This window comes from Furipterus horrens, unplaced genomic scaffold, assembly GCF_987537825.1.
Source record: "Furipterus horrens unplaced genomic scaffold, mFurHor1.1.pri manual_scaffold_9, whole genome shotgun sequence".
Taxonomy (NCBI): domain Eukaryota; kingdom Metazoa; phylum Chordata; class Mammalia; order Chiroptera; family Furipteridae; genus Furipterus; species Furipterus horrens.
This window is the reverse complement of record NW_028327179.1, coordinates 44,927,281-44,950,100: the sequence shown is the minus strand read 5'-3', so window position 1 is coordinate 44,950,100 and position 22,820 is coordinate 44,927,281. Positions and strand designations below refer to the sequence as shown.

General features: G+C 34.8%; 1 protein-coding gene across 2 annotated transcripts in view; it reads right to left on the bottom strand.

Annotated features, from left to right (window-relative positions):
• Positions 1-22,820, bottom strand: part of SEMA3C (semaphorin 3C) — a 177,422-nt gene that overhangs the window by 14,452 nt on the left and 140,150 nt on the right. For both annotated transcript variants that reach the window (XM_090287286.1, XM_090287287.1), the window contains exons 13-15: positions 10,010-10,098; positions 6,816-6,857; positions 2,714-2,871 (exon numbers count right to left, since the gene is read on the bottom strand). In XM_090287286.1, the coding sequence (XP_090143412.1) occupies positions 2,714-2,871; positions 6,816-6,857; positions 10,010-10,098 (289 nt within the window). The remainder of the gene's footprint in view (positions 1-2,713; positions 2,872-6,815; positions 6,858-10,009; positions 10,099-22,820) is intronic.

Here is a 22,820-nt window from a genome sequence, read left to right as displayed (position 1 = left end):
ACAAAAATAAATTCAAAATGGATTAAATACTTAAAAGTTAGACAAGAAATCATAAAAATCCTAGAAGAAAACATAGTAAAATCTCGGACTTTGTTTGAAGCAATAATTTTCTTATATATCTCCTCCGGCAAAAGAAGCAAAATAATAAATAAACAAATGGGACTACATCAAACTAAAAGGTTTTTGCACAGCAAAGGATATCACCAACAAAAGACAAACCACTAAATGGGAGAACATATTTGCTAATACATCTCATAAGGGGATAATATATAAAATTTATAAAGAACTTATAAAATTCACTACCAAAGAACTCCCTCAAACAATCCAATTAAAAAATGGGCAAAGGCCTGGAACAGACATTTCTGCAAAGAGGACATACAGGTGGCCAAGAGACATATGAAAAGATGCTCAGCATCACTAATTATCAGAGAGATGCAAATTAAGACCGCAATGAAATATCACCTCACACCTAAGAGAATGGCCATCATCAGTAAATCAACAAACAAGTGTTGAGGAGGATGTGGAGAGAGGGGAACCCTCATGCCCTGTTGGTGGGCATGCAAATTGGTGCACCCACTGTGGAAAGCAGTATGAAGTACTGGGGAGTGGATGGATCAAGCATAAAGAAAAATAACTCATGTACACAAACATGTGGTGATTGAGGGGGGAGGGGAGGGGAGGGGAAGTGGAAGAAGGTACAGAGGGAATAACTGGTAACGGAAAATATAATACAAAATAAAAAAAGAAATTACAAAAATCATTTTTAATTTGAGATTACATTTGGAATTTGCTTGTCTCACACTTTTGTCCAGGTTCAGAACTCCAGAGCAGAGAGAGGATCTCAGGGTAATGAGGTCCATAAATTCTATGTAGAAATCAAAAGACCTCCTAACTAAGTCTTAAAATGACTTGGAAGAATATGGGTCATTGAACACAGATCCTAAGGACTCATGGTTTAAAGAATGGTGGTTCTCATTATATCTCATGACTTTGAATACAAAAGACTTTCAAATTATCTAGCTCAAGCCATTCATCTCTTCTTCAGGTTCATATTTCTAACTGCTTAATCAATATCTCTGCTTGAATATCTCACAGGTGCTGTTAACTTATCAACTTTCTCCCCACAAACCTACTCCTTCCATAGTTTTCTGTTTCTCATTAAATTCCATCTACATATTTCCAATGGTCCTTTCTCAGAACTTGGTTCCTATTTGAGGCCTCTCTTTCTCTAACATCCCACATTTAATACATCAGCAGATTCTGTGAGCTCTATTCAGAATCAGACCACTTTTGCCACCTGCACCTCTATCATCCCTGTGCAAGTCACCATTGTATCTCACTTGGATCATTAGAGTAGCCTCTCTTGCAGCTTCTCTCTCCCCTCCCCCATCCTCTCCCTACCCCAGGGCTGCAGTCCCAGACAAACTCAACTAGATGATCTTTTTCAACCAAAGTCAAATAATACCACTCACATGTTCAAAAATTCTCTGTAGTTTTCTATTTCAATTCAGCTTTAAGGATTTCTGGTCTCTTTCTTTGGAATGTTAGTCTCCCAAATAATGCCAAGGTGGCATTCTGCTTCACAATCAAGTCCGTGTTCAAATATCACATTCTCAGTAAGGTCTCCCCTGCCCACCATTTAACATTGCAACCCCTGCTTCCCACACCCCTTATCTCCCTTCTTTGCCCTTTTAAAATTCATAGACCTTCTCATTTTTTGATATACCAGAGGGTTCCTTATTTGTATTGTCTGTCTTCGCCTTTGTAATTTATTATCCTACAATGCAGGAGTTGTGTTTTTGTTTTTTTTCAGAGTGATATACTAGAGCATTGCCTGGCAAATAATTGTCCCATGGTATAAATTTGTTGAACTAATAGATAAAAGCATCAGAATAATCTTGATATGCAAAAGTTCAAGGGTTGTTTAAATTGTCAATGTCCTTAAAGGCCTGTATCTATGACAGAGCATAAAGTAGCTATAAAACAACATCACCCCAATGATTTTACTTGAAGGATCATTGGTGTTCATGGCTGGTCCTATTTACTTTCTGCTGTTGACACTAATTTTATAGGTTTTGGCCCTGTCACCCATCTTGACCCATATCAAGGTAAGACTGAAATTGTCTGTGATCTTGGTGACCCTAAATTCTGCATATTCTTTGTTCTGCAGTTAGTTTCACTTTTGGTGGTTCCCTTTCAAAATGATGCAAATTGGTTCTTTGCTTGGATAAAAGATACTGCTTCAGACTGCCTTACTCTCTAATCAGAAATCATTCAGTCACCATTCTAAAGGGTAAAGAATGGTCATCAAGGTTTTGAGAGCAATTCAGGGTACCCATCCTGGGGCAATGTTCTTTTTACCTAAACCAGGTCAAGCATTTGATTACAGGAGAATTAAGTGGCACAGGGAAATCCTACGAAGGTGGAATTTAAGGCTATACTCAATCAAGCCTATAAAACAAAAATGACTTAAAAATTAGGTAATGTGAAAAAAAAAGATAAATGTGTTTTAAAAGGAGAAAAAAATTTCTAAAGTACTTATACTAGTTTACATATCCCCGAGAATCTCAAGTTATAAAGCAGTGATATTTTCTTCATTCAAAGACTATAACGCAGTACTAAACAGAGCTGCTTCTTTCAGTGCTGGTTTTAAAGTGTACCACAGTTGTCTGGTGACATCAGTTTTGACGCTCAGCTGAATTTTAGTACTCACCGCTTCGCTGTTGGGTAGAACCTAGAGCAAGAATGGCCATCCCAGGCGCAGTAAGGGTCCCTTGCCAGACAGCAGTCAGCGCAGGCGGTGCCATAGATGTGGCAGCGATGCAGAGACACTTGCGAAACCCCTTCATTGGAGCTCACATACAACTGTTGCTATTAGAGAAATGATGATGATTTACTTCAGATGTGGAAGTTACAAGAGGACTTTCAGCAGGAACACATTATAATATATGCCCACAAACCCTTGGATTCATTTTGAAAGGAGACTAAAAATGAGAAGCAAAGTCCAGAGGTATAAAGCCAAAATAAATAGTTTTCCTACATTAATATGCCTATAACATTACCACTTTCCTGTTTAAAGAAAAAAGCTCAGAGCACCATATATAATGGTAATGTGTTTTAGACATTGGGATTTATTGTTCTCTCAGATGGGAGCTAATATATTACAGATTTAAATTATGATGTTTGCTTTTTTCTTTGAATGCTGTCTCTTAGCAAATCACAAGGCAGCTTTCTTATTCTTTAAATCTGGCAACCCATCACATTGTAAAGTTGAAAAAGCGAAGGCTAAAATACAAGCATTCTTTTATTTTATTTTATTTTATTTTATTTTATTTTTTGGTTATTCAATTACAGTTGTCCCATTTTTCCCCCTAAAATACAAGCATTCTTAAGTTTAGAAAAAGAAGTAGACAGTAGTAGATAAAAAATTTTAAAAGTTTCTCACATGCCTTTGAAAGTGAGATATATCATTAGAGGAATTTTTAAATTATTTAGAAGAATATCAGTATGTATATTAAATATGTCTTAAATTTCCTGTATATTCAGAGCTATTCAGCACCCTAAGTCATAAATAAAGATTTCATTCTCCATCATTTGTAGGGTGTTAGGAGGTTTTTATGATACTGCTCCAGTTCCTTTAGCTGTGCATAAAATAGTTCTCAGGAGTTAAAGGGATATGTTTCTAATTGACACTAAATATTTTACAAAGGACTGATACACAATTCAACTTAGCATAGACTCTCTAAGCTAGAACCTGAATACATGCACACAGGTGCACATACATCTATACATATTCATATATATATATGTGTGTGTGTGTGTATATATATATATATATATATATATATATATATATATACTGTATACACACATACACTATTTAAAATTAAATCAATGGGGACATCATTGGTCTGGCAGGCTCTGGAGACATACTTCTGGGGACTCAAATCCTGGCTCAACCATAAAATGGTTGACTTTCCTGAATATCAGCTTCCTCTTTGGTAAAACTGATGGAGACATCTGATTAAGATCACTGGGGAGAAGTAGGAGGGGCTGTAGGAGGAGTTTGCCGAAGCAATGGAAAGCAGTCTAGGACAGGATTAGCTAAGCAAAATGCCTCCAGAGCCAATGGAAATAAAAAGAGGGCTGGCTCTTTGGTTCACGAGCTTTTCTGGCTTCTGCGCTGGCTCTCTCTGTTAGGCTCTGGCTTTGGCTCGGGCTCTCAGGTTCTCTTTCCTTGAGGATGCCTGGATGATCATGATGCAGGTGCCTGCATTTCCCAGTGGATGATATTGTGTATGGGAAGGAACTCCGGGCACAGCCTAGGGTTGAGCTGGCCAGGCAGAGGGTGGCAGGTTTATTCTTTGGGTGTTCAAGAGGGAACAGGCTTTGAGGCAGAAGCCTGTCATTCTTCCAAAATTGTGTAACTTTTGTGTATGTTGTTTTAGTTTGTAAACTAACCCTACAGAAACTAACAGGGTAAAAGATAGAAGAATTTAGGAGAACCCAGGTGTTAAGAGTTTAGCCTTAATTGATAGGCTTAAGTGATTTAGGCTGTGACTTGATAGGCTTAAATGACTGCTTTTGAATAAAGACTCCTTTTCTTTACCACCAAATCTTTGCCTCTGGAATTTTGCCTTATGGGTGGCGGCAGGCAGCAGGACCCCAGCTTGCTGTTTGGTAACAAAACTGGGAAAATAGAGCACTTATCCTATAGAGTTTCTGTAAGAACTAAATGTAAGGGCTAACTCCACAAACAATGCTTAGAATTGTTTCTGACTCCTAAAAGCTCAATGAATGTTAAATAACAGTAGTAGTAGACTATCAATTTATGAATTTTCAATTCTAATAAATCATTTGAATCACATCTCACTATGTCTAATATAGGATAATTATTTTACTCATATCAATTAATTTTTCAGAAATTGGGCTGAAAAATGTTGAGCCCCATTTCAGACATTCAAACCATAAGAAAACAACTATGTTTTGACAATAATTGTTTCTCTAGGAGTATCTGAAATGGTGTTTATTGAATACATTGATTAATAATATGGTGAATGTTATCAGCTTCATTAAAATTTTTTGAGAAACCTGATTTGTGAAAAGGATACAGATAGTTTCACTCTATGTTATCTTCTTTATTAATCAAATTATTTTTGCTATATAGAATGTAAGAATAGATTAGAGAATAAAGGAGCATAAAATAGACAATAATATAGTTTGAGCACTTGGGAAAGTACTAAATTCATGATATTTAAGTATATACATAAAATACCATTGGCAATTTGTAGTTCTTTCACACTATAAAAATAATGCAATATGCAGTTGGACAAATGAATCCCCTCCCAAGTTAAGCAATTACCCTGCTCTCTTTCTAACTACTTTAATAAAACTTTTAATTATTTACATTTTAAGATGTTGAAAATATTTAATATTTAGTTTTTCCTGTATGTGTGTTGTATATTGAATTGTATGGAATGGATTGTGAACCACAAGTTCACAGGTTGAATTACAAGTTGAAACCTGCAATTGTATACTGAACTACTACTATGTCACACAAATGGCTTTGTGTTCATTTTGAATTTTGCTCTAACACTTTCTCTTTCTATTACACTACTGTAAACAAAGGGCTTCCCTGTTGACTTCAAAGGCAATTCTGACTAAGGGTCAGCTCTCTAGGACACTAGGGAAAATGATAAATAGCTTCTTGTTACTTGGGAAAATATTTGTTATGCACCATACATTTTTACAAATAGATCTTTAGCTTTGTTGTACCTATTTATTTTTCTTTATAAAAAAAGTCAAGTGAAAAATAGGATAAGACTGACTGTGGATTACTTGTTCTTCTGCAGCAGACCAAATATGGTAAAGAACACTAAAGTTATGTCATCGGTTGTGCCAACACATAAAACTTTTTTTTAAATTCTTTATTCCAAGAAAAATAAGTCCTAGGCTCTTACAGACATCAGTTATCAAAGACTCACTTTATTTAAGGCAATTTATATGTTAATTTGTTTGTGAGAAAAGCATTCCTTGAAGAGGCAGAAACTTAACTTAGAGAAGTTAAATGATTCATTTATAATTTATGGTCAGGTTGGGATTCAAACACATGCCAGTCCTACTCTGAAACCTACTCCATTTTTTATTATATTACTGTGACTCTTAGCATGTTTGTTTGGGGATACCTTTGGTGGATGGACAGCTGCATATTTTGCACATGTAGAGATTGGAACGGACTTTTCTTTCCTGTGATCCTTATGTATTTGCATGTGCAGGCACAAATTAGATTAAACATTCCTGATAATCATAGTCGAACATTTCTTCCCCAAATCCTGAACCTGGATATAGCTTAGATTTGAAACACACAAGTTTTTTAATGACATGTGTAATCCCAAAAGATAGCATGAGACATGTGATGACAGCAGGAACTCAAAAGAGGATTGATTACTCATTCCAAACCCCTGAGAATGTATGTGATCTCATAGTAGCCCAAACATCATGCTAAATTCTTTCTTCAGAGTAAATAAAAATATTTTGGTTGAATTCACACAGTAATATTTGAGAATATAGGATATACAAAATATTGGGATAACTTGCTCTACCTATGTATGTTCTGCTCTGACAGATTTTTGTATGAAATTACATTTTATCTCCACTAATAGCTAGTGAATTCTACATCAAAATTGAAGGTGATTTTGTGGTATTTTATAAACAGTATTAATACTAAAATTAATTTTTCAGACATTACAAATATATTTTCACAGTAGTAAATTATTTTTTACATGTAAAGAAAATAAAAATGACGTTGACTTTACCTTTTTAGATGAAATTTTCATTGTTGTTATAGGAGCATGATTCTGAAAAAAGTAGAAAAACATTATGTTATTTACTCAAATCATTAAAAAGGATTCTGCATTCAAAAAACTGTCTCTTTTGTTGAAATTCAAGAAATCCTCATTTCTCTTCTAATGCATATGTATTTTCAAAGTCTGACAATACCTGTCTATAATACATTTCTGCTGCTGGGAGTAAGGATAATTTGTTACATAAATATATGCTAATCAAAAAGTTGCAATTATAACATATATATCAATATAATTGTTAGAAAATAATGAAAATTTGATAGAATTGAAAAAAGTATATCTTGGAATACTGAATCCAATGAATAACTCAGGACTGAATCTGGATAGCTAGGTGGAAGGCTGTGAAATGGTATTCCTTCTTATTTCACAACACAGCACTCCATGTAACACACTAGTGTTCACCTGACAAATGTTGCTTTGGAAAGATGTATCAGCCTGAACCATACTTATTCTTTTTTCTTGCAAAGAAAGTAATAATGTTAGGGTCTCCTTTTGATAAATGAATTATCTAAAATATTAATCCTTTTTGAAAGTCACTCCATTCATAACTTTACTTCTTAAATATTATTAGTTACTTTTAAAAAATTAAAATTAGATTTGTGATAACTTGATGAAGGTCTGTGAAATTTTATTTAATTAACTCAAATGGAAGCAACATCTTAAAATGTCCACAATTATTTCACTTTCTGGATTGTACGTTTTTACATTTAAAAGATGAAATGGTGATATCTATAAATACTCTATTGCAACAAGTTTTTTTTTTAATTTATTCATACATTTTAATTAGAAAAGAGAAGCAATATTTTGTATATATCCAGATACTTGCCATTTCTTCCTAAGAATCTAATTATATCTGCTATCATTTCTCTTTTTTTTTTTTTTTTTATTTTTTTTATTTTGGTTTTTCAATTACAGTTGTCCCCTTTTCCCCCAATTTCTCTCCCCCACCCAACCCACCCCCTCTCCCACATGCAACAAGTTTTGATCATAACTTACAAATACACACTCATACAAAAAAAGTATTGCAAGTTATATCCACCTAGGCAACTTCTAATATTTGTACCTCCAATTCAAGTTAAGCTGGACGTATTTTTGGAAAATATTTTGAATAGAGGATTAAAATAAAAGATTGTGGTTCTGCACAGTATAAAAAACAAAGTGCCTGTTTTTTTTTAAAGTTACATTGAGCTTTCTGAAGTATATCAGTGTGACACTTAACTAAGAACTTTTTCTCTTTAAATGCATTATTTCCTGACATGCCCATCACAGTATATTATACACACCCAATTATTTTTACCTCGCCTCTGAAAATGTGACACAAGCACCATGTTCAAGACAGTAACCGCATTTGGTAACTGTATCTCTCAATTTAGCCACATCAATCACCGGCACACGTATCCGTAAGAAAGTTCAAGCTTTTTTAGTCTCTTTCTTGGGCAGATGACCCCTGCATGCATTTTTGACTGACTGTTTTTCCACTGGGAGTTGGTTCTTCATGATAATAACACCAGCATAACTCAAATAACAGACCATAAGTAGTTAGCACATGATCAGAAGAACTCACATTTCTTTAAGACCTTTCCATAACATATATGTTTGAGTTTGTGTCAAACTCACTTAATTAACATTTCCTGAGTACCAAAAAGAAAGGTATTTCAGAATTAAAAATGAAGTGCTGCAATATGGCATTTCTGCTATCTTCAAAAGAAGTCTAGAATAAGGCACTTTATATTGCTTTGGCTAGCCAAGTTGTCCCTACTGAATTAAATAGGAAAAGTATGTTTTACATATAATGTGATTCTGCTTAATCTAGTGAAACAATCCATTTCTTTACAAAGCAAGGCATAGGGAAGGCACTTGAATGGACATGGTTAACATTCAATGAGCACAATTTTAATGCACTAATCATAAAATGCTTATAAAATGAGTCTAGCATTAAAAACTGTAAATTTAATAACATTGGTAAATTTGCCAGGGTTCCTTCATATTTTATATTTGATTTGATCATTTTAGAAAGTATTCCTTCACATCTAAACTTTATTAGCATCATCTAACAGTATTGAATCTTAACCACTATTGTATGCTTATAAACTCAGTATTTTCATGACTGTGGTAATACATATTAATAAGTTAATACATTCTGGGTCCACTAACCTAGGCAAAGCAACTGACAGGACTAGCACCAGTCTGCTCCTGAGTTCAGAAATGCTAGTTTTATTCAGCTCTAGGCTGACCCTAGTCTTTTGATCCGTGGGCCAACGTTTTTTAATCCGTTGAGTTGGAAATAGTAGGATACAGTAGGATTGATTCCATGTCAAAGTTTCTTCTTCACCTTGACAGCTCTTTTACCTATGCTTTTACTCATATTTTCAAATGCAGATAAAAGGGGCCACTTGAACTCTGATGACTCACACCTTAAGGAGAGAAGGATGGGTGGGGCACCACAGAACTGCTTTCCAGGCTCACAGACATATAAAGAATAGGCACTCTGCTCTGACCAGGTGAGATCTTACAGGACCAGACTTGCTCTGTGTGCCCTTTTTCACTGTGTTGTGTTTTTTGTTTTTGTTTTTTCTTAAATGCCTAGTTCAAGGACAGAAAGAATAATACAGTGAAATCTCAAGTTCAGAGAGAATAGGTTTTGAGTGACAAAGCGACGTTTGTTTTACTTAATTTAGGTGACATTTGGATTGAAAGAAATAAAATGAGAAAACAAGGTAGTTTTTCTTGAAATTCCTGGCTAAAAAATATGAGAAAGTTTATCTAACAGTCAATAATGTGAAAATATTTAGGTTTCAGTGCTTTGTAAAACAAATGATAAAAGCCCTTTCATGGCAAATCTTCTAGACCTTGACCACAAGAACTCATTTTTAAAAAAGAATGATGAGCAAAATTCTTAAAGTTGTGATGGCAGCTGGAAAAAAAAACTAATCCTTTTATGTTAAGATAGCTTGAAATGCATAAAAATATTTCAGACAAATATTTGTTCTACATTTCTCATTTTATCTGGTGTTTCCTACCGTCAAAATTTATAACATTCTTTATTTGATCTTTTATAAAATATTATTTTCCTCCAAAGTGGCTGTAAGATTAAAGAATTCCATTCATCATGCATCTTCAGAGACTAATAGAAGAGATGTTCAAACCTTAAAAACTTCCAACTCCTCCAGAATGAGCTCACTATTGGCAGAGCTGTTAGTAGGAAGAACCACCACCTTCTGCACAGTACCCCGGTCTAAATCAGAGAAAGAAACAATTAGAGGTTACAATACTTTTTTGAAAGGAAAGAAAGATATGTAGACATAAGATTACTGGCTTAGCATTATTTTTATGTCACATGAACATTTTCTAAGCATATAATTATTGCACTGTATGAATCATATACATTTTTGGTTTAAAAGAAACCATATGAGATTTAGCAATGTAGAATAAAAGCAAATTTGAGTGATTTGATAAAGTAACGATGCATTTCCTCCAAAATAATTAATAAGATACATCATAAATACTGTCATTATTCTTTTAATATATGAGCATGTACCTGTGAATTTATAATTTGGAAAGGTAAATTATAACATATACTTAAACATTTTTTAAATTCTGTTGACAAATGTCAATGAGAAGAGTTAACTTGAACTGAATTGTACAGGACTCTACAACTAGGAATCATTTAGTGATGAACACCACAAATCTCAAAATCTCACATCTCAAATTGTCCATTTTTCCACAGGCAAGAGCTACTCTGACATAAAAGATCCCATTTCATGTTTCCAATTTTGATTTTGTGAACCTAATTAGAAAGACTCAAAATAAATCTTAATAAAACTAAACTCTACTTTAAAAGTTTACTAACTAAAAAATTAAAACCTACTACTAATAAAAATATTTATATACAGAAGAAGACAGGGATTTTCCATAATAATCCTTAAACCTTGTGAGTATACAAAGTATCTGATCTTAGAAGCATTTGATCCTAAAAGTTTCAAACTACACTTTGTAATTTAAAATTCATTTCCTAAACCATATTCAAATAAAAAATAATCCCAAACTTTGCAGGCTGTAGATATTATTTAAAAACTTTAATTTTTTTTCTGTTTCATTGATTAGCTTCCTTAGAATAAACCCTAGTAACAATCTGTACTATTTTCTTGGAAGATAAGTAATGAAAAGTATATGTTGGAAATAAAAAAACATTTGAAGATGTTGTGCAGAGATGTCACAATTGAACATTAATAAATATTGTTGAATGCATTTCCCAATTTCTATTAGCAGTTCATCACAAAGAGCAGTGGAAACTCTTGGGGGAATAGAGCACACCAAAAAAATCTAAAATGACATCCTTGCAATTATAACACTTAGGGCAGGATTGTGTGTGTGTGTGTGTGTGTGTGTGTGTGTGTGTGTGTGTGATGGGCGAGGGTGTAAAAACATATTTGTTTTAGGTCATATTGTCAGAAAGACCACATTTTATCTTGAAGAAGAAATCACAAACAGAGTTTTATGGTTCCCTGCTGCAGCTTGTAAGGATCATGGCCATTCTTCATGACAGCAACAACCTCTTTCTTGAGTGGAGACTGAGCAGAAACTGTTTAACCATAGTCCCAAATAAAATCTAATGAAAGTAAATCTTGATTACTGGGGTTCCCAAAGATAAAACTATCAAGTCTGAAAATAATTAATTATTCTCAAATGAGACAACTGGCTTTATTTTTTACCCAATGTCCCAACTTACTATGAGAGCAAAATTTTACATAAGTTGTCATTTATTCTGAAAGAATTCACAACAAACATACTTTATTCATACCATTTATAAACTATTACAAAAAGAGCAGCTATAAAAATAGCCTAATAAAAAGATAATGCAAAACTTGGTTTTTACTCATTTGCTATAAAAGCTAGAATGACCCTTTTCATTGCTTGTCTTCCTTTTTTTTTTTTTTTTTTTTTGCTGGTAATGATGAGTAAATTTCCATTTTATTTTAAGACCATTAAGGTAAAAGACATATTTTTCTACCAAGTAAAACTGAATGTGAAGTTATCTGAAACTCTTGCAAAAATATAAGTAAATTTAAGTATTGGTAACAATATTGAAAATGAAGTCTAAATAAAATCCTAGAAATGCAGGATCCACAAAAAAATATTTACAGGATGCCTACTATGGGAATAGCTTTATGAGAAAAATGTATTATTTAAATCTGAAAATTGAGTCAATGTAATAAAGGGCTACCAAGAATACACTCAGTCTCTTTTTCACATCCTTCCAAGTATGAATGTATATCCATACTCTCTCTGTTCTAAGCAGGATCAATCCCTTCAGACATACTTTATTCAACTTAAAATCCAAATCATTTTCCCTGTCTTTCTCTGGACATCCTGCAGTTGGCATTATATCATTTAAAAAAGTGGTGCTCAGAACTATCTTTTTTTTTTACAATGATGGCAGATCTCACTGAGACTGGAATATTTAAAAGACACAGCAATAGCTCTGGTAATTGATCAACAACTTAGGTGACTGCAGAGGATCTGTAGGACTTGAAGTCTCAGAAGCAAAGACCCCAATTCTAGTCTTGTACACCATTTACAAGGTTCCACTCTGGATGTCTTCTGTTTCAAACTGCCTGATTCCCACAACCTCCAGTTCAGATTCTCAAGACATTTAACTTGGTCCAACTCAATAATGACTAAAGCACACCATAAACCAATACTTAGTAGACAGTTCAGTTGTCAAATGCATTGAGGGTGATTTTAATCAGTTGCGGCACTGGGAAAGAGTCGGTCATTATATATAGAAACACCCATGATTTCTCCCTAAGCAGACCCATGTTAACGGGATGATTTCTTTCAAAATGCAGTCCTGGTAGACACCTCTAGTTTCCTTTTCAAAACATACTCACAAATCCTTCACTTGTCTATATAGAAAATACTTCAGAGGTATCTTTGGGCTTTATCATTCACTACTAAGTAAGTATGTACACTTGGGTTGTCTTCCATCCATCTTCACTGATTGATTCAACCAGAAATTATTGATCACCTTCAGTGTGTCAGATACTATTAGAAGTATGTATACAGAGATAAATAGGCAGAGCACTCAACAGTTTACAGTTTTGAATTCTTTTCTTTTTTTTTTTTTTTTTGAGTAGCAGGTGGGTTCCCAATAAAATGTTGTCATTGAAAAATATGCATCTTAGAATGTTTATAAAACTCTTGTGTCTTTTAATTTTCAGATGATAGTGTAGTTATCAAATGTCTTCTTTCTGGAGGTAGTAAGAATGGCATTTCTTGAATGTATTCACAACAAACCACTTTTATTATTCTGTAGAATTGGGATATTGCTTTTATGTCCTTGGGAAAAGCACACACCTACAATATAGTTACAGTGAAGCATATTACCTTCATTTTTCCCCCTTAAGTCTCAGTTTGCTTGTGTGTACAATGTAAATAAAAATTATACCTTTTGTGATAGATATCTTTAACTAAGGCCTACCCAGAATCACCTCCCCTTCTTTTGATAAAAACACCCTGAGATATATTGGAAACAACCCCTTTCTTATTTCAGTCTGCATGGTTAAGGCATGGGTGTAACTCTCCCTGCTCCAAGGAGACACATGTGACTCAGGCTGGACCCAAAGGGCATTCTTTCCCCCGGTGACTCATGCAGTGTGAGCACAGAAACAAGTCTGGGCCCAGCCCTCCCTGAGAATTTTAGGTGAAAACCTCTTTCTTTCGGAGAGCAGGGCTCTTAAAGACATGCAAATCTGGAGTATTGGGGCCATCCTTGCTGCCATGTACTGAAGATTTACACTGTGAGTACATTCAAGGAATGCCATTTTCACTACTCCCAGGAGGAAGACATTTGATAACTGCATTTTCTTTAAATCAAAGGATACAGAGATGACTGTATGTAGACATAAGTAACTGAGAGTTTTATTGACATTCTAAAATACATGTCTTTCAATGACTAACACTTCAATGGGAACACACATAAATTCCTGACATCATTTTAGCATAAATTCAGCTATGTCCGAAGCTGACTCCTGCATTTCCAAGTTGAACACACACAAAAAAATCATTTTTTAACTAGTTTGAGTAAGGCATATGTCACTTTTACTTGAAAGAGCTCTGATTAATAAAAGCTACATGAATAATACATAGAAATTGCTTAGCATGACATCTGGTATATAGTATATCCTCAATAAGTACAAGTTATTTTTTATTTGTAGCTCAGCCATTTACTAAAGTTTTGACATTATTGGAGTCACCATTTTTTCTTAATCCCAGTTTTCTCATCTATGAGGTGAGACATCCATTAAATACATTAAAGCATTGTTACGTGAATCCAGCAAGAGGAATCTTGTAGGTGTTTTGCATAATGTAAGCCAATACACAAAGGTAAAAGAGTAGACTCACCAACCCACATTAGTGATCTTAATTACCTCTGTTTCATTGAATTTTTAAAGAAAATTCCCAGGCAAGCTTCTTTTCTGTTTTATATATTTTATGCCATCTAAAATTTTTTTCTTTATAATATAAGGAACACAGCGATATTACCCTTAAAATTTTCCACTGTTTGCAGACCAAAGAACAGCTTGTATTTCTAGAACAGCAAGTGTTGGCTGTCTCAAAACAAGTGATCAAACATAGCTCATTACCCAGCAGGTCATTCAAATAGTCATTTGTGTATCTAATGTGCTGAGTCTCATTTAAATAACTATAGTCCTGAGAGGGTTTCCCTAGAAATCCGTGTGCCAAACTATCTGCTTATTATTGGGCTCCTGGTCACCTAGAGATCTGGGGGGAACATATTCTCATTAGGGCCAGCTTCATGTGTCAAAGATCTGTTTAGTCACACAAGTTCCTACGATCAGGAGGGCCCACACTTGTTTTAATGCTCTGCTGTTACCTTCTTGAAATACTTAGTAACTTTAAAAAAAGTGTCCCTGAATTTTCACTTTGCATTGGGCTCTGCAAATTATGTAGCCAGTCTGATTCTGGGTACTGCTAATAAATGGCAATTTGTACCAGCGAAGGTGTGTCCTTATTCAATTTAGTAAAGACCAACATACAAACCCAAAGTTATATACTCAACTCTTTCCTCCTTTTTTGTCTTTCTTCACTAGAGTGTCCCTAGATGTCGACCTAAGCAGCCCTATGCATGATTTCAGAGGCCAATTTTCGCTGGAAAATCAGCTCTAGTTTATCAATTAAAATTAGTATTGTAAAAAATGAAATCATTATTTGTTAAATGACAGCTCTTCATTATAATTTTGTAAACCAATTTGTTTATTCAAATAAAAAATATTTTAAGGGAAAAAAGACCTGCAAAGTCTCTATTTGGCAAATGAAAGCTTTATAGATAAATGAAGGAGGACTGAGTAGACATCTAACATTGTTAGTATCTATAATCATATTTTACCAATGGACTGCCTTATTTCATGTTAGTTAAAATATATATTCATACTAGATTTATTTTTGTTAGCTTTTCAAACTGCTGCTACATTCTTTTAATAGTATTTTTAAATGTGAAAATAAAATTGAATCATGAGTTTATAAAATATTAGAAGTTTAGTGATTTTATTTTTAAGAAGTGGCAACTCTATTTATGAATGTCCCCTTGTTACAAAAAAATACAAAATATTTCTAAACTAGGTCACTTAGCACAATTTCTAGTACTTAGCAGAGCTTTTCACACTCAACATATAATTTAAATGCTGTAATGCAGACACTCAGCTTCAGCTCTTGGGGCAGTTAGAGCACCAACTGGTCATCAATGGCATCTCAAGTGTTTCTATTTGAGAGAGGCCATTGGAAAGGCAAATGCTATTATTTTTTTTTTTTTTTGCTCTTCTTTAATAACTTTATTTTGGGAGAGTTCCCCAACATTCCCTTTAGCTTGACCAGTCTACTTTAATATGTGTTTGTTGGAGTTCATTACTGTTACTTGTACAATGCTGTCACTGTGTGACATCCATATGAAATTTGGTGTATATCAGTCACATTGCATTCAATCAGCTGTGATTATGCTTAGAAATACTATAGTAACTAGATGCAGTGTGAATTTTAACAAGTCAGTGGCTTAAATGTGATTATGGTCCTGCAAGGTGATACTTGCTAAAATAGCTAAACTTTTTTGTTGTTGTTGTTAAAATCAAATCATTTTTTAAAAAAACAAATGCTATTATTATTCAGCATCTCCCACAGTATGGTGATGTTAAAAGGTTTGTAGGGTCAAATAAATTTGGATAGTACTAGATTAACCTAGTTTAAGCAGGTTTCTTTGCTGCAGAATCTTTCAGAATGATTAAAATACTTTTCCGTAGCATGAGAAAAATGTAGTATTTGGTGTCTTTGCTAATACCATTAATTTCATGTGATTCCTTGGCACTACCATCCATGTTCTCTTAGAGACCATGTTGTATTATACAAGTAATTTCTCAAAGGGTGCACTCAGACCACCTCATCAAAATTACCCATAAGGTTTACTAAAAATTTAGCTGTTGGTTCCCACAAACATAATTTTTGGAGGTGTTAATTTTAAATAAGCTTTACCCAAGATATATATATATATGCTCAAACATTTGAGAATCACATAAGATAATATATTTTTTTCTAACCTATTTCATTTCTTGGTAATTTGCCTGTATTTGTCCAAAAAAGATACTAAATTAGTTTTTGTATAATTTTTATTTTTAAAATTTTATTTCTGCCTAAATTCAGCTAAAATAACATATTCTACTAACATATAAAGTTAATGACTAATTTGCAACATACTGAAAATATACTATGATTGTCCCCAAACAAAATTATAATTAGAAGTTTCAGATATTTTGAAAATCAAGGTATATATACATGATATATGAAATTAAAGAAATACCCACTTAATCTGCAAATATTAAAATAATGGCAAAACCTAGAATTGGCATAGTGAAAAGGAAGTAGGTGTTTTAAAACACTTTTGGTGGGAATGTAATCAGAAAAGTCTTTCTGGTGGGCAATATGGCCACTGGCCAGAACAGCCTTCCTGCAGTTAACAACTATAAAACGGGACAAACCATATGAGGTGATTCTTTCTAGGTAATGAATTATAGACACTGCAAGACTAAAACATGAGAAACTCACATGGAAATATTCATTATCACCAAACTATCTGCTTGGGAATCATTTCCCAAGAGAGATGCAGAGAGCTGGTCACTGAGTAGTGCATGGTAGTCCCACTAAGATTAGGAGGAAGATACAAGAATTCAAGGCAGCAGAAACAATAAATTCCATGGCACATGATATCAGAGAGAGGGAGCTGCCCAGAAAGTGGGTTCCAAAGTCCTGTCAGTCTGTAGTTAATTCCTGGCCTACATACTTGCAGAATGTGATCACACGAGGCTAAACAGATTGCAGCTGCCATAGGAAGAATAGAATAGACAAATTATAGGTTCAGCATCCTGAGGAAGAGCAATGTTGGGAGAAGTTGGAGTTCTGGCCCTATCATATTAGACAGATCTCACTAACACCTTGTTAAAACTCCTGACATACAGTTGACACAAGAAAGGCTGAGCCTAGGAAGGCAAGTGCCACATTCTGGACTAAGGCTTACTTTAGGTTTGCCCTGACAAAACCTGAAACCAAGATCTAATAAGACATATAAGGGACAAAGTTTGGACTTTTTGTCCTTCTAAATTAGAGTGACTTTTCTTGCACATAATTTTGTTTATTATTGATTTGAGAGAGAGAAACATCAGTTTGTTGTTCCATACATTTATGCATTAATTGGTTGCTTCTTTTTTAAATTTTTTTGAGAAAGAGAGACAGAGAAAGAGGGAGAGAGAGACATTGGTTTGTTGTTCCAGTTATTCATTCATTGTTAATTTGGTTGACTCTTGTATGTGCCCTGACAGGGGATTGAATCCGCAACCTTGTAGTATCGGGATGATGTTCTAATCAACTAAGCTACTCACCCAAGAAATTCTTAAACACAAAAATTTTAATGGAGAGTAAAATAAATTCAAAGTGATCAACTAATAATTGACTGCCCGTGATAACAAGAATTAACCCTTTTCAGGGAAGACAAGAGAAACTAAATTTAAGGTATTATCTATAATGTCCAGTATTCAGCAATAACAAAAATAATTACACATGGAGAGAGAGAAAGAGTGCAGGGCAGGGGATCATGTGTGGTCAATAGTCAAGAACAAGTCAAGATTACTCAGTTATTGGACTTTGCAAATGACAACTTAAAGTAGCTATTATAGCTATTATAAATATGTTTAAAATTAAAAGGAAATTCTAAAATGAAAGAATGATATGTTTATAATGAATGAACAGATATAAAAACTCAGCAAAGAAATAAAAACTATAATAAGTCAAATGGATGTTTTAAAATTAAAGTACAAAAACTGAAATAAAAAAATAATAACTCCATAGACTTAATAGTAGAGACTGAAAAAAAAAAAATAGCCAGTGAATTTGAAGCTAAAGGAATAGAAGTTACCCAGCTGCAAGAACACACAGAATAAAAGACTGAAGAAAGTGAAAGGGTTCTTTTGGGCATGTGTGACATTATCAAATGGTCTAATATATGTGTAATTAAAGCTATAAAAAGAGATTAAGAAGATATTGATGAAGAAAAATATATGAAAAATAATGGCTGAAAACTTCCCAAATTTAATGAAAAATACTATATTGAAGATCTAGGAATTCAGTAAAACCCAAGCTAACTATGCATAAAAAGAATCATACCTAGACACATTATATTATACTTAAAATGCTGAAAACAAAAGATGTAGAAAAAAACTTTGAAATCAGCCAGAGCAAAAAGGACATTATGTAGTGAGAACAAGAAATGTAATTTTTGCTGACTTTTTATTACAAACAATGGTGGCAAGAAGGTAATGGAATAACATTTTTTAATGTGTTTTATTAATTATAATGTTACATTTGTCCCAATTTCCCTTCCCTCTTCTCCCCTCCACCCAGTGGCCCCCCTCCCTCCAGTTGTCCCCCCCTTTTAGACCATGTCCATTAGTTGTGCATATAGTTCTTCTCAACCTCTCTCTGTCTATTCCATTCCCTCCTACCATGATCCTTAATTCCTATATCATCTCCCTCCCTCTCCCCCTTCTCCCTCCCTGCTGACATCCCCCCAATATGTTCCCCATACCTATAGTTCTTTTTCCACTCTTGTTGCCTACTTAGTTTGCCTTTGTTTCAATTCCCTAGCTTCTGTTGTTGTTTCTTGTGATGCAGTTTTCATTTTAGTGTTCATCGTTTTGATCCTCCTTTTTCTAAACCAGGCCCTTTAACATCTCATATAACAGTGGTTTGGATCTAATGAACTCCTTCAGTTTTGTTATGTCCTGGAAACACTTTCTCTGCCCTTCTATTCTGAATGACAATTTCGCTGGATAGAGTATTCGTGGTTGTAGGTTTTTGCTTTTCATTACTTTGAATATTTCTTGCCAGTCCCTTCTTGCCTGCAGGGTCTCCCTTGAGAAGTCAGCTGATACTCTAATTGGGAACCCTTTGTACATGATTCTTTTCTTCACTCCTGCTGCTTTTAAGATTCTCTCTTTATCTTTAACTTTTGACATTTTGATTATAATGTGTCTTGGAGTGGTTCTCCCTGGGTCCAGTTTTTTTGGAACTCTCTGTGCCTCCTGGACCTGTAAGTCTATTTCCTTCCCCAGGTTTGGGGAGTTCTGCTTTATTATATTTTCACTTAATTTTTCAATTTCTAGTTCATCTTCTTCGCCCTCTGGCAAACCAATGATTCTTATGTTGGGCCTTTTATAGCTGTCCCAGAGGTTTCTGATCCTCTCATCATTTTCCTTGCTTCCCATTTTTTCTCTCTGCACTGGTTGACTGCTTGTTCCTTCTCCATATTCCGGTTTGTTGAAATGAACTCTGGATTTTATTTCCTCACCATCTGTCTCATATGTGGTTTTGTTCCTTTCAGTATGAGTGTTTTTCGATTCTTTCTCATCTTTTTCCAGATCTTTTGTTAATTCTGTAAGCCACCTGATAACAATGGCCCTGAACTGAGCCTCTGACAGGTTTCTTTTTTTTCATCTGTCAGATTCTTCATCTGTTGCCTGGTGAGCTGCGCCACCGGGATTTCTATAGTTGTCTACCTCATTATGACAGATGGGTTTTGCTTTCTTGGGCTGGCTATAGGGGGCAGTGCCTGTGTACTCGTCACGACCCAGCGACTGGCGCCTATCCGCAACCTTTTTCGCCGTGCCGTGGCACTTTGTGGTCACAACCCAGCGACCGGCGCCATTCCGCAACCTATTTCACAGCGCTGTGGCGCTTTGTGTGGGGGCGGGGGTCCAAGATGGATTCACACAGTTATTCCGCCAGGAGACCGGGATCCGTCCTCCCGCCCTCTGGGCCTCACTGTTCAAGGTGATGTGGTGGCTGCTTTCCCCAGCATTGGGGTTGCAAGCTGCCAGGGTTTGACTGCAGCCGGGATTGTTCTCCCTGCCGCTGGGATTGTTCTCCCTGCCGCTGGGATTGTTCTCCCTGCCACTGTCCCTGGTGCGACCGCAAACAGCACCACCCACTTTCGCTCTTCCTACCTGCCCAAAGGGCGCCGCTGGTTTATAACTTCATACATTGGGCTACCGTGTAGTTTTATTTTCTGGAATTTCTAGTTATCTTTTGTTTTGAAGTAGTTGTATTTCTCTCTAGTTGTAGAGGGAGACCGAGTCGTGTCCATCTAAGCCTCCATCTTGGCCAGAAGTTGGAATAACATTTTTTAAATGCTGAAAACCAAATGTTAATCCAGAATTTTATATCCAGGGAAAATATTATTAAGAAAACGAAGATGCACCCCTATGTTCATAGCAGCACTATTTACAATAGCCAAGTGCTGGAAACAGCCTAAGTGCCCATCTGTAGATGAGTGGATAAAAAACTGGTACATTTACACAATGGAATACTACACAGCAGAAAGAAAGAAGGAACTCCTACCTTTTGTGACAGCATGGATAGAACTGGAGAATATTGTGTTAATAAGTGAAACAAGCCGATTGGTGAAAGACAAATAGTGTATGATCTCCCCTATAAGAGGAATTGAATAAGCAAAATAAACTAACAAACAAAATAGAACCACACCATGAAAACATGGAACAGGCTGAAATGAACAGAGAAGGGGAGAGGGGGAGAGGGGGTGAAGGGGGGAGGGGGACTAGTAGAAAGAAGGGAATGGGACTAGTTAAAAAAAAAATCTATGAATGACTCACAGACATGGACAACAGTGTGGGAATTGACTGGGAGCAGGGTGAGAAAACTTCAATAGAATAACAATAAAAATGATTATTAAAAAAATGAACATGAAATCAAGCTTTTTTTAGATAGATGAAAGATGGAAACGTTTTTCCTTAAGACCTCTTGCATTTGAAGAAGTGCTAAAGAATGTCTTTTAGTCTGAAGGAAGATAATGCAAAATGAAAATTCACATTTATAGTAAGAATAAAGAGAACCAGACATGACCCTCTTTCCATTAGAGCTGACTGGTTTGTAGATATGTTTTGGAAATGCTGCTGCCAGTTGCAAACATAAGAAAAGTTGCTGTGAATACAAAGCTGACTCCTGCTCCCTGCTGAGGAGGACAGAGCCAAAATCTCCAAAGAAAGAAGCCGGGGCTCTACTCAAACCACATCTAAAATTACCTTGCTATTGTGATTTTCAGTTATGTGAACCCAGCAGAAGTAAGTGTGATATCTTACAGCGTGAAAAAAAGAAATCAGTATTTAAGTATAATTTCTCTATATAAGTAGGCAATTATACTCTATTTTTACTTCAGGCCTATTATCTTTTATCTGCAATTTTTAATTAAAAAATTTTTTTAAAATTTCTTGGGAGGTAAAACCTGTCCTAACTTGAACTAATTTGGCCACAAAACCTGCCCTGCCCTTACTGGAGATTATTTATGGCCTTTCTTTTTCATGCTTGCTTTGAAGACAACTGTCTCACTGCAGAAATAGTGCTGGGTATGTGACGGAGTGTAGCCCAAGGTTCTGCAGGCCATTTCACCAAATATCCATGCACACTTTATCTTTTCGTTTTTAAATACTTCTGAATCCCAAAACACATTTGGTTTCAAATAAGAGAATATAAACAGGGATTATTGTTCTTTATATTTTCTTCTTTTATCAATTTTCTATATTTAAAAAATAAGCATATTTACTTTAAACAATAAAAATAATAACCTACGAGATATAACTAAGCAAAGCTAGAGATAGAAATCATTTTCTGATTACAATGAACATGATAAAGTAGACAGTATATACTCAAAGCAGATCTACTAAAGTTATTCTATTAATTTAGGACACTTCTTTTGAGTCTGCCTGACAGCAGTTACCATGGAAGGACACAACTAATCAGTACTGTTCCCCTCCAGGCTGAACACTGGGTGTGCATGTAACTGTGCTCTATGATGATTCTCTTTTTGTAGTTAGCTCCATTGTTCATTAACAGTCCAGTTAACAGCACTTTCTACATCATTAAATAAATGAATAAACAAACAAATACACTCCCCAAACCTGAAAAAGTGTCATGTATTTTCATTTTATCCATTTTATCCATTCTAGTTTTATACTTGCAAATGGTGTGAACTTCAGCAAACCTGCCTCCTGTAATCCACTTTATTTCTCTATAAAATGTGGACATAGTATTTGCCTTACATACCTGACAAGACTGTTCATGATCAAAGGAGAGTGTGTATGTGAAACTTCCTTGTAAATTTTATAGACAGCATAACTTTACTCTCCATGGTCTGATATTGTCCTTCCTTATTCCCATTTTTTGCCTGTGACAAATTATTTACTATTCTTATATACCAGTGCTTTACTTTTATCTATAATTTCCAAACAAAAGAAATGCCTCCCATACATTACCAGCTCATTCATCTATGATCTGTCACTAGTCTTTTCTCTCAGTTTTTTTTTTATTAAGGTGTACTAAAATTTA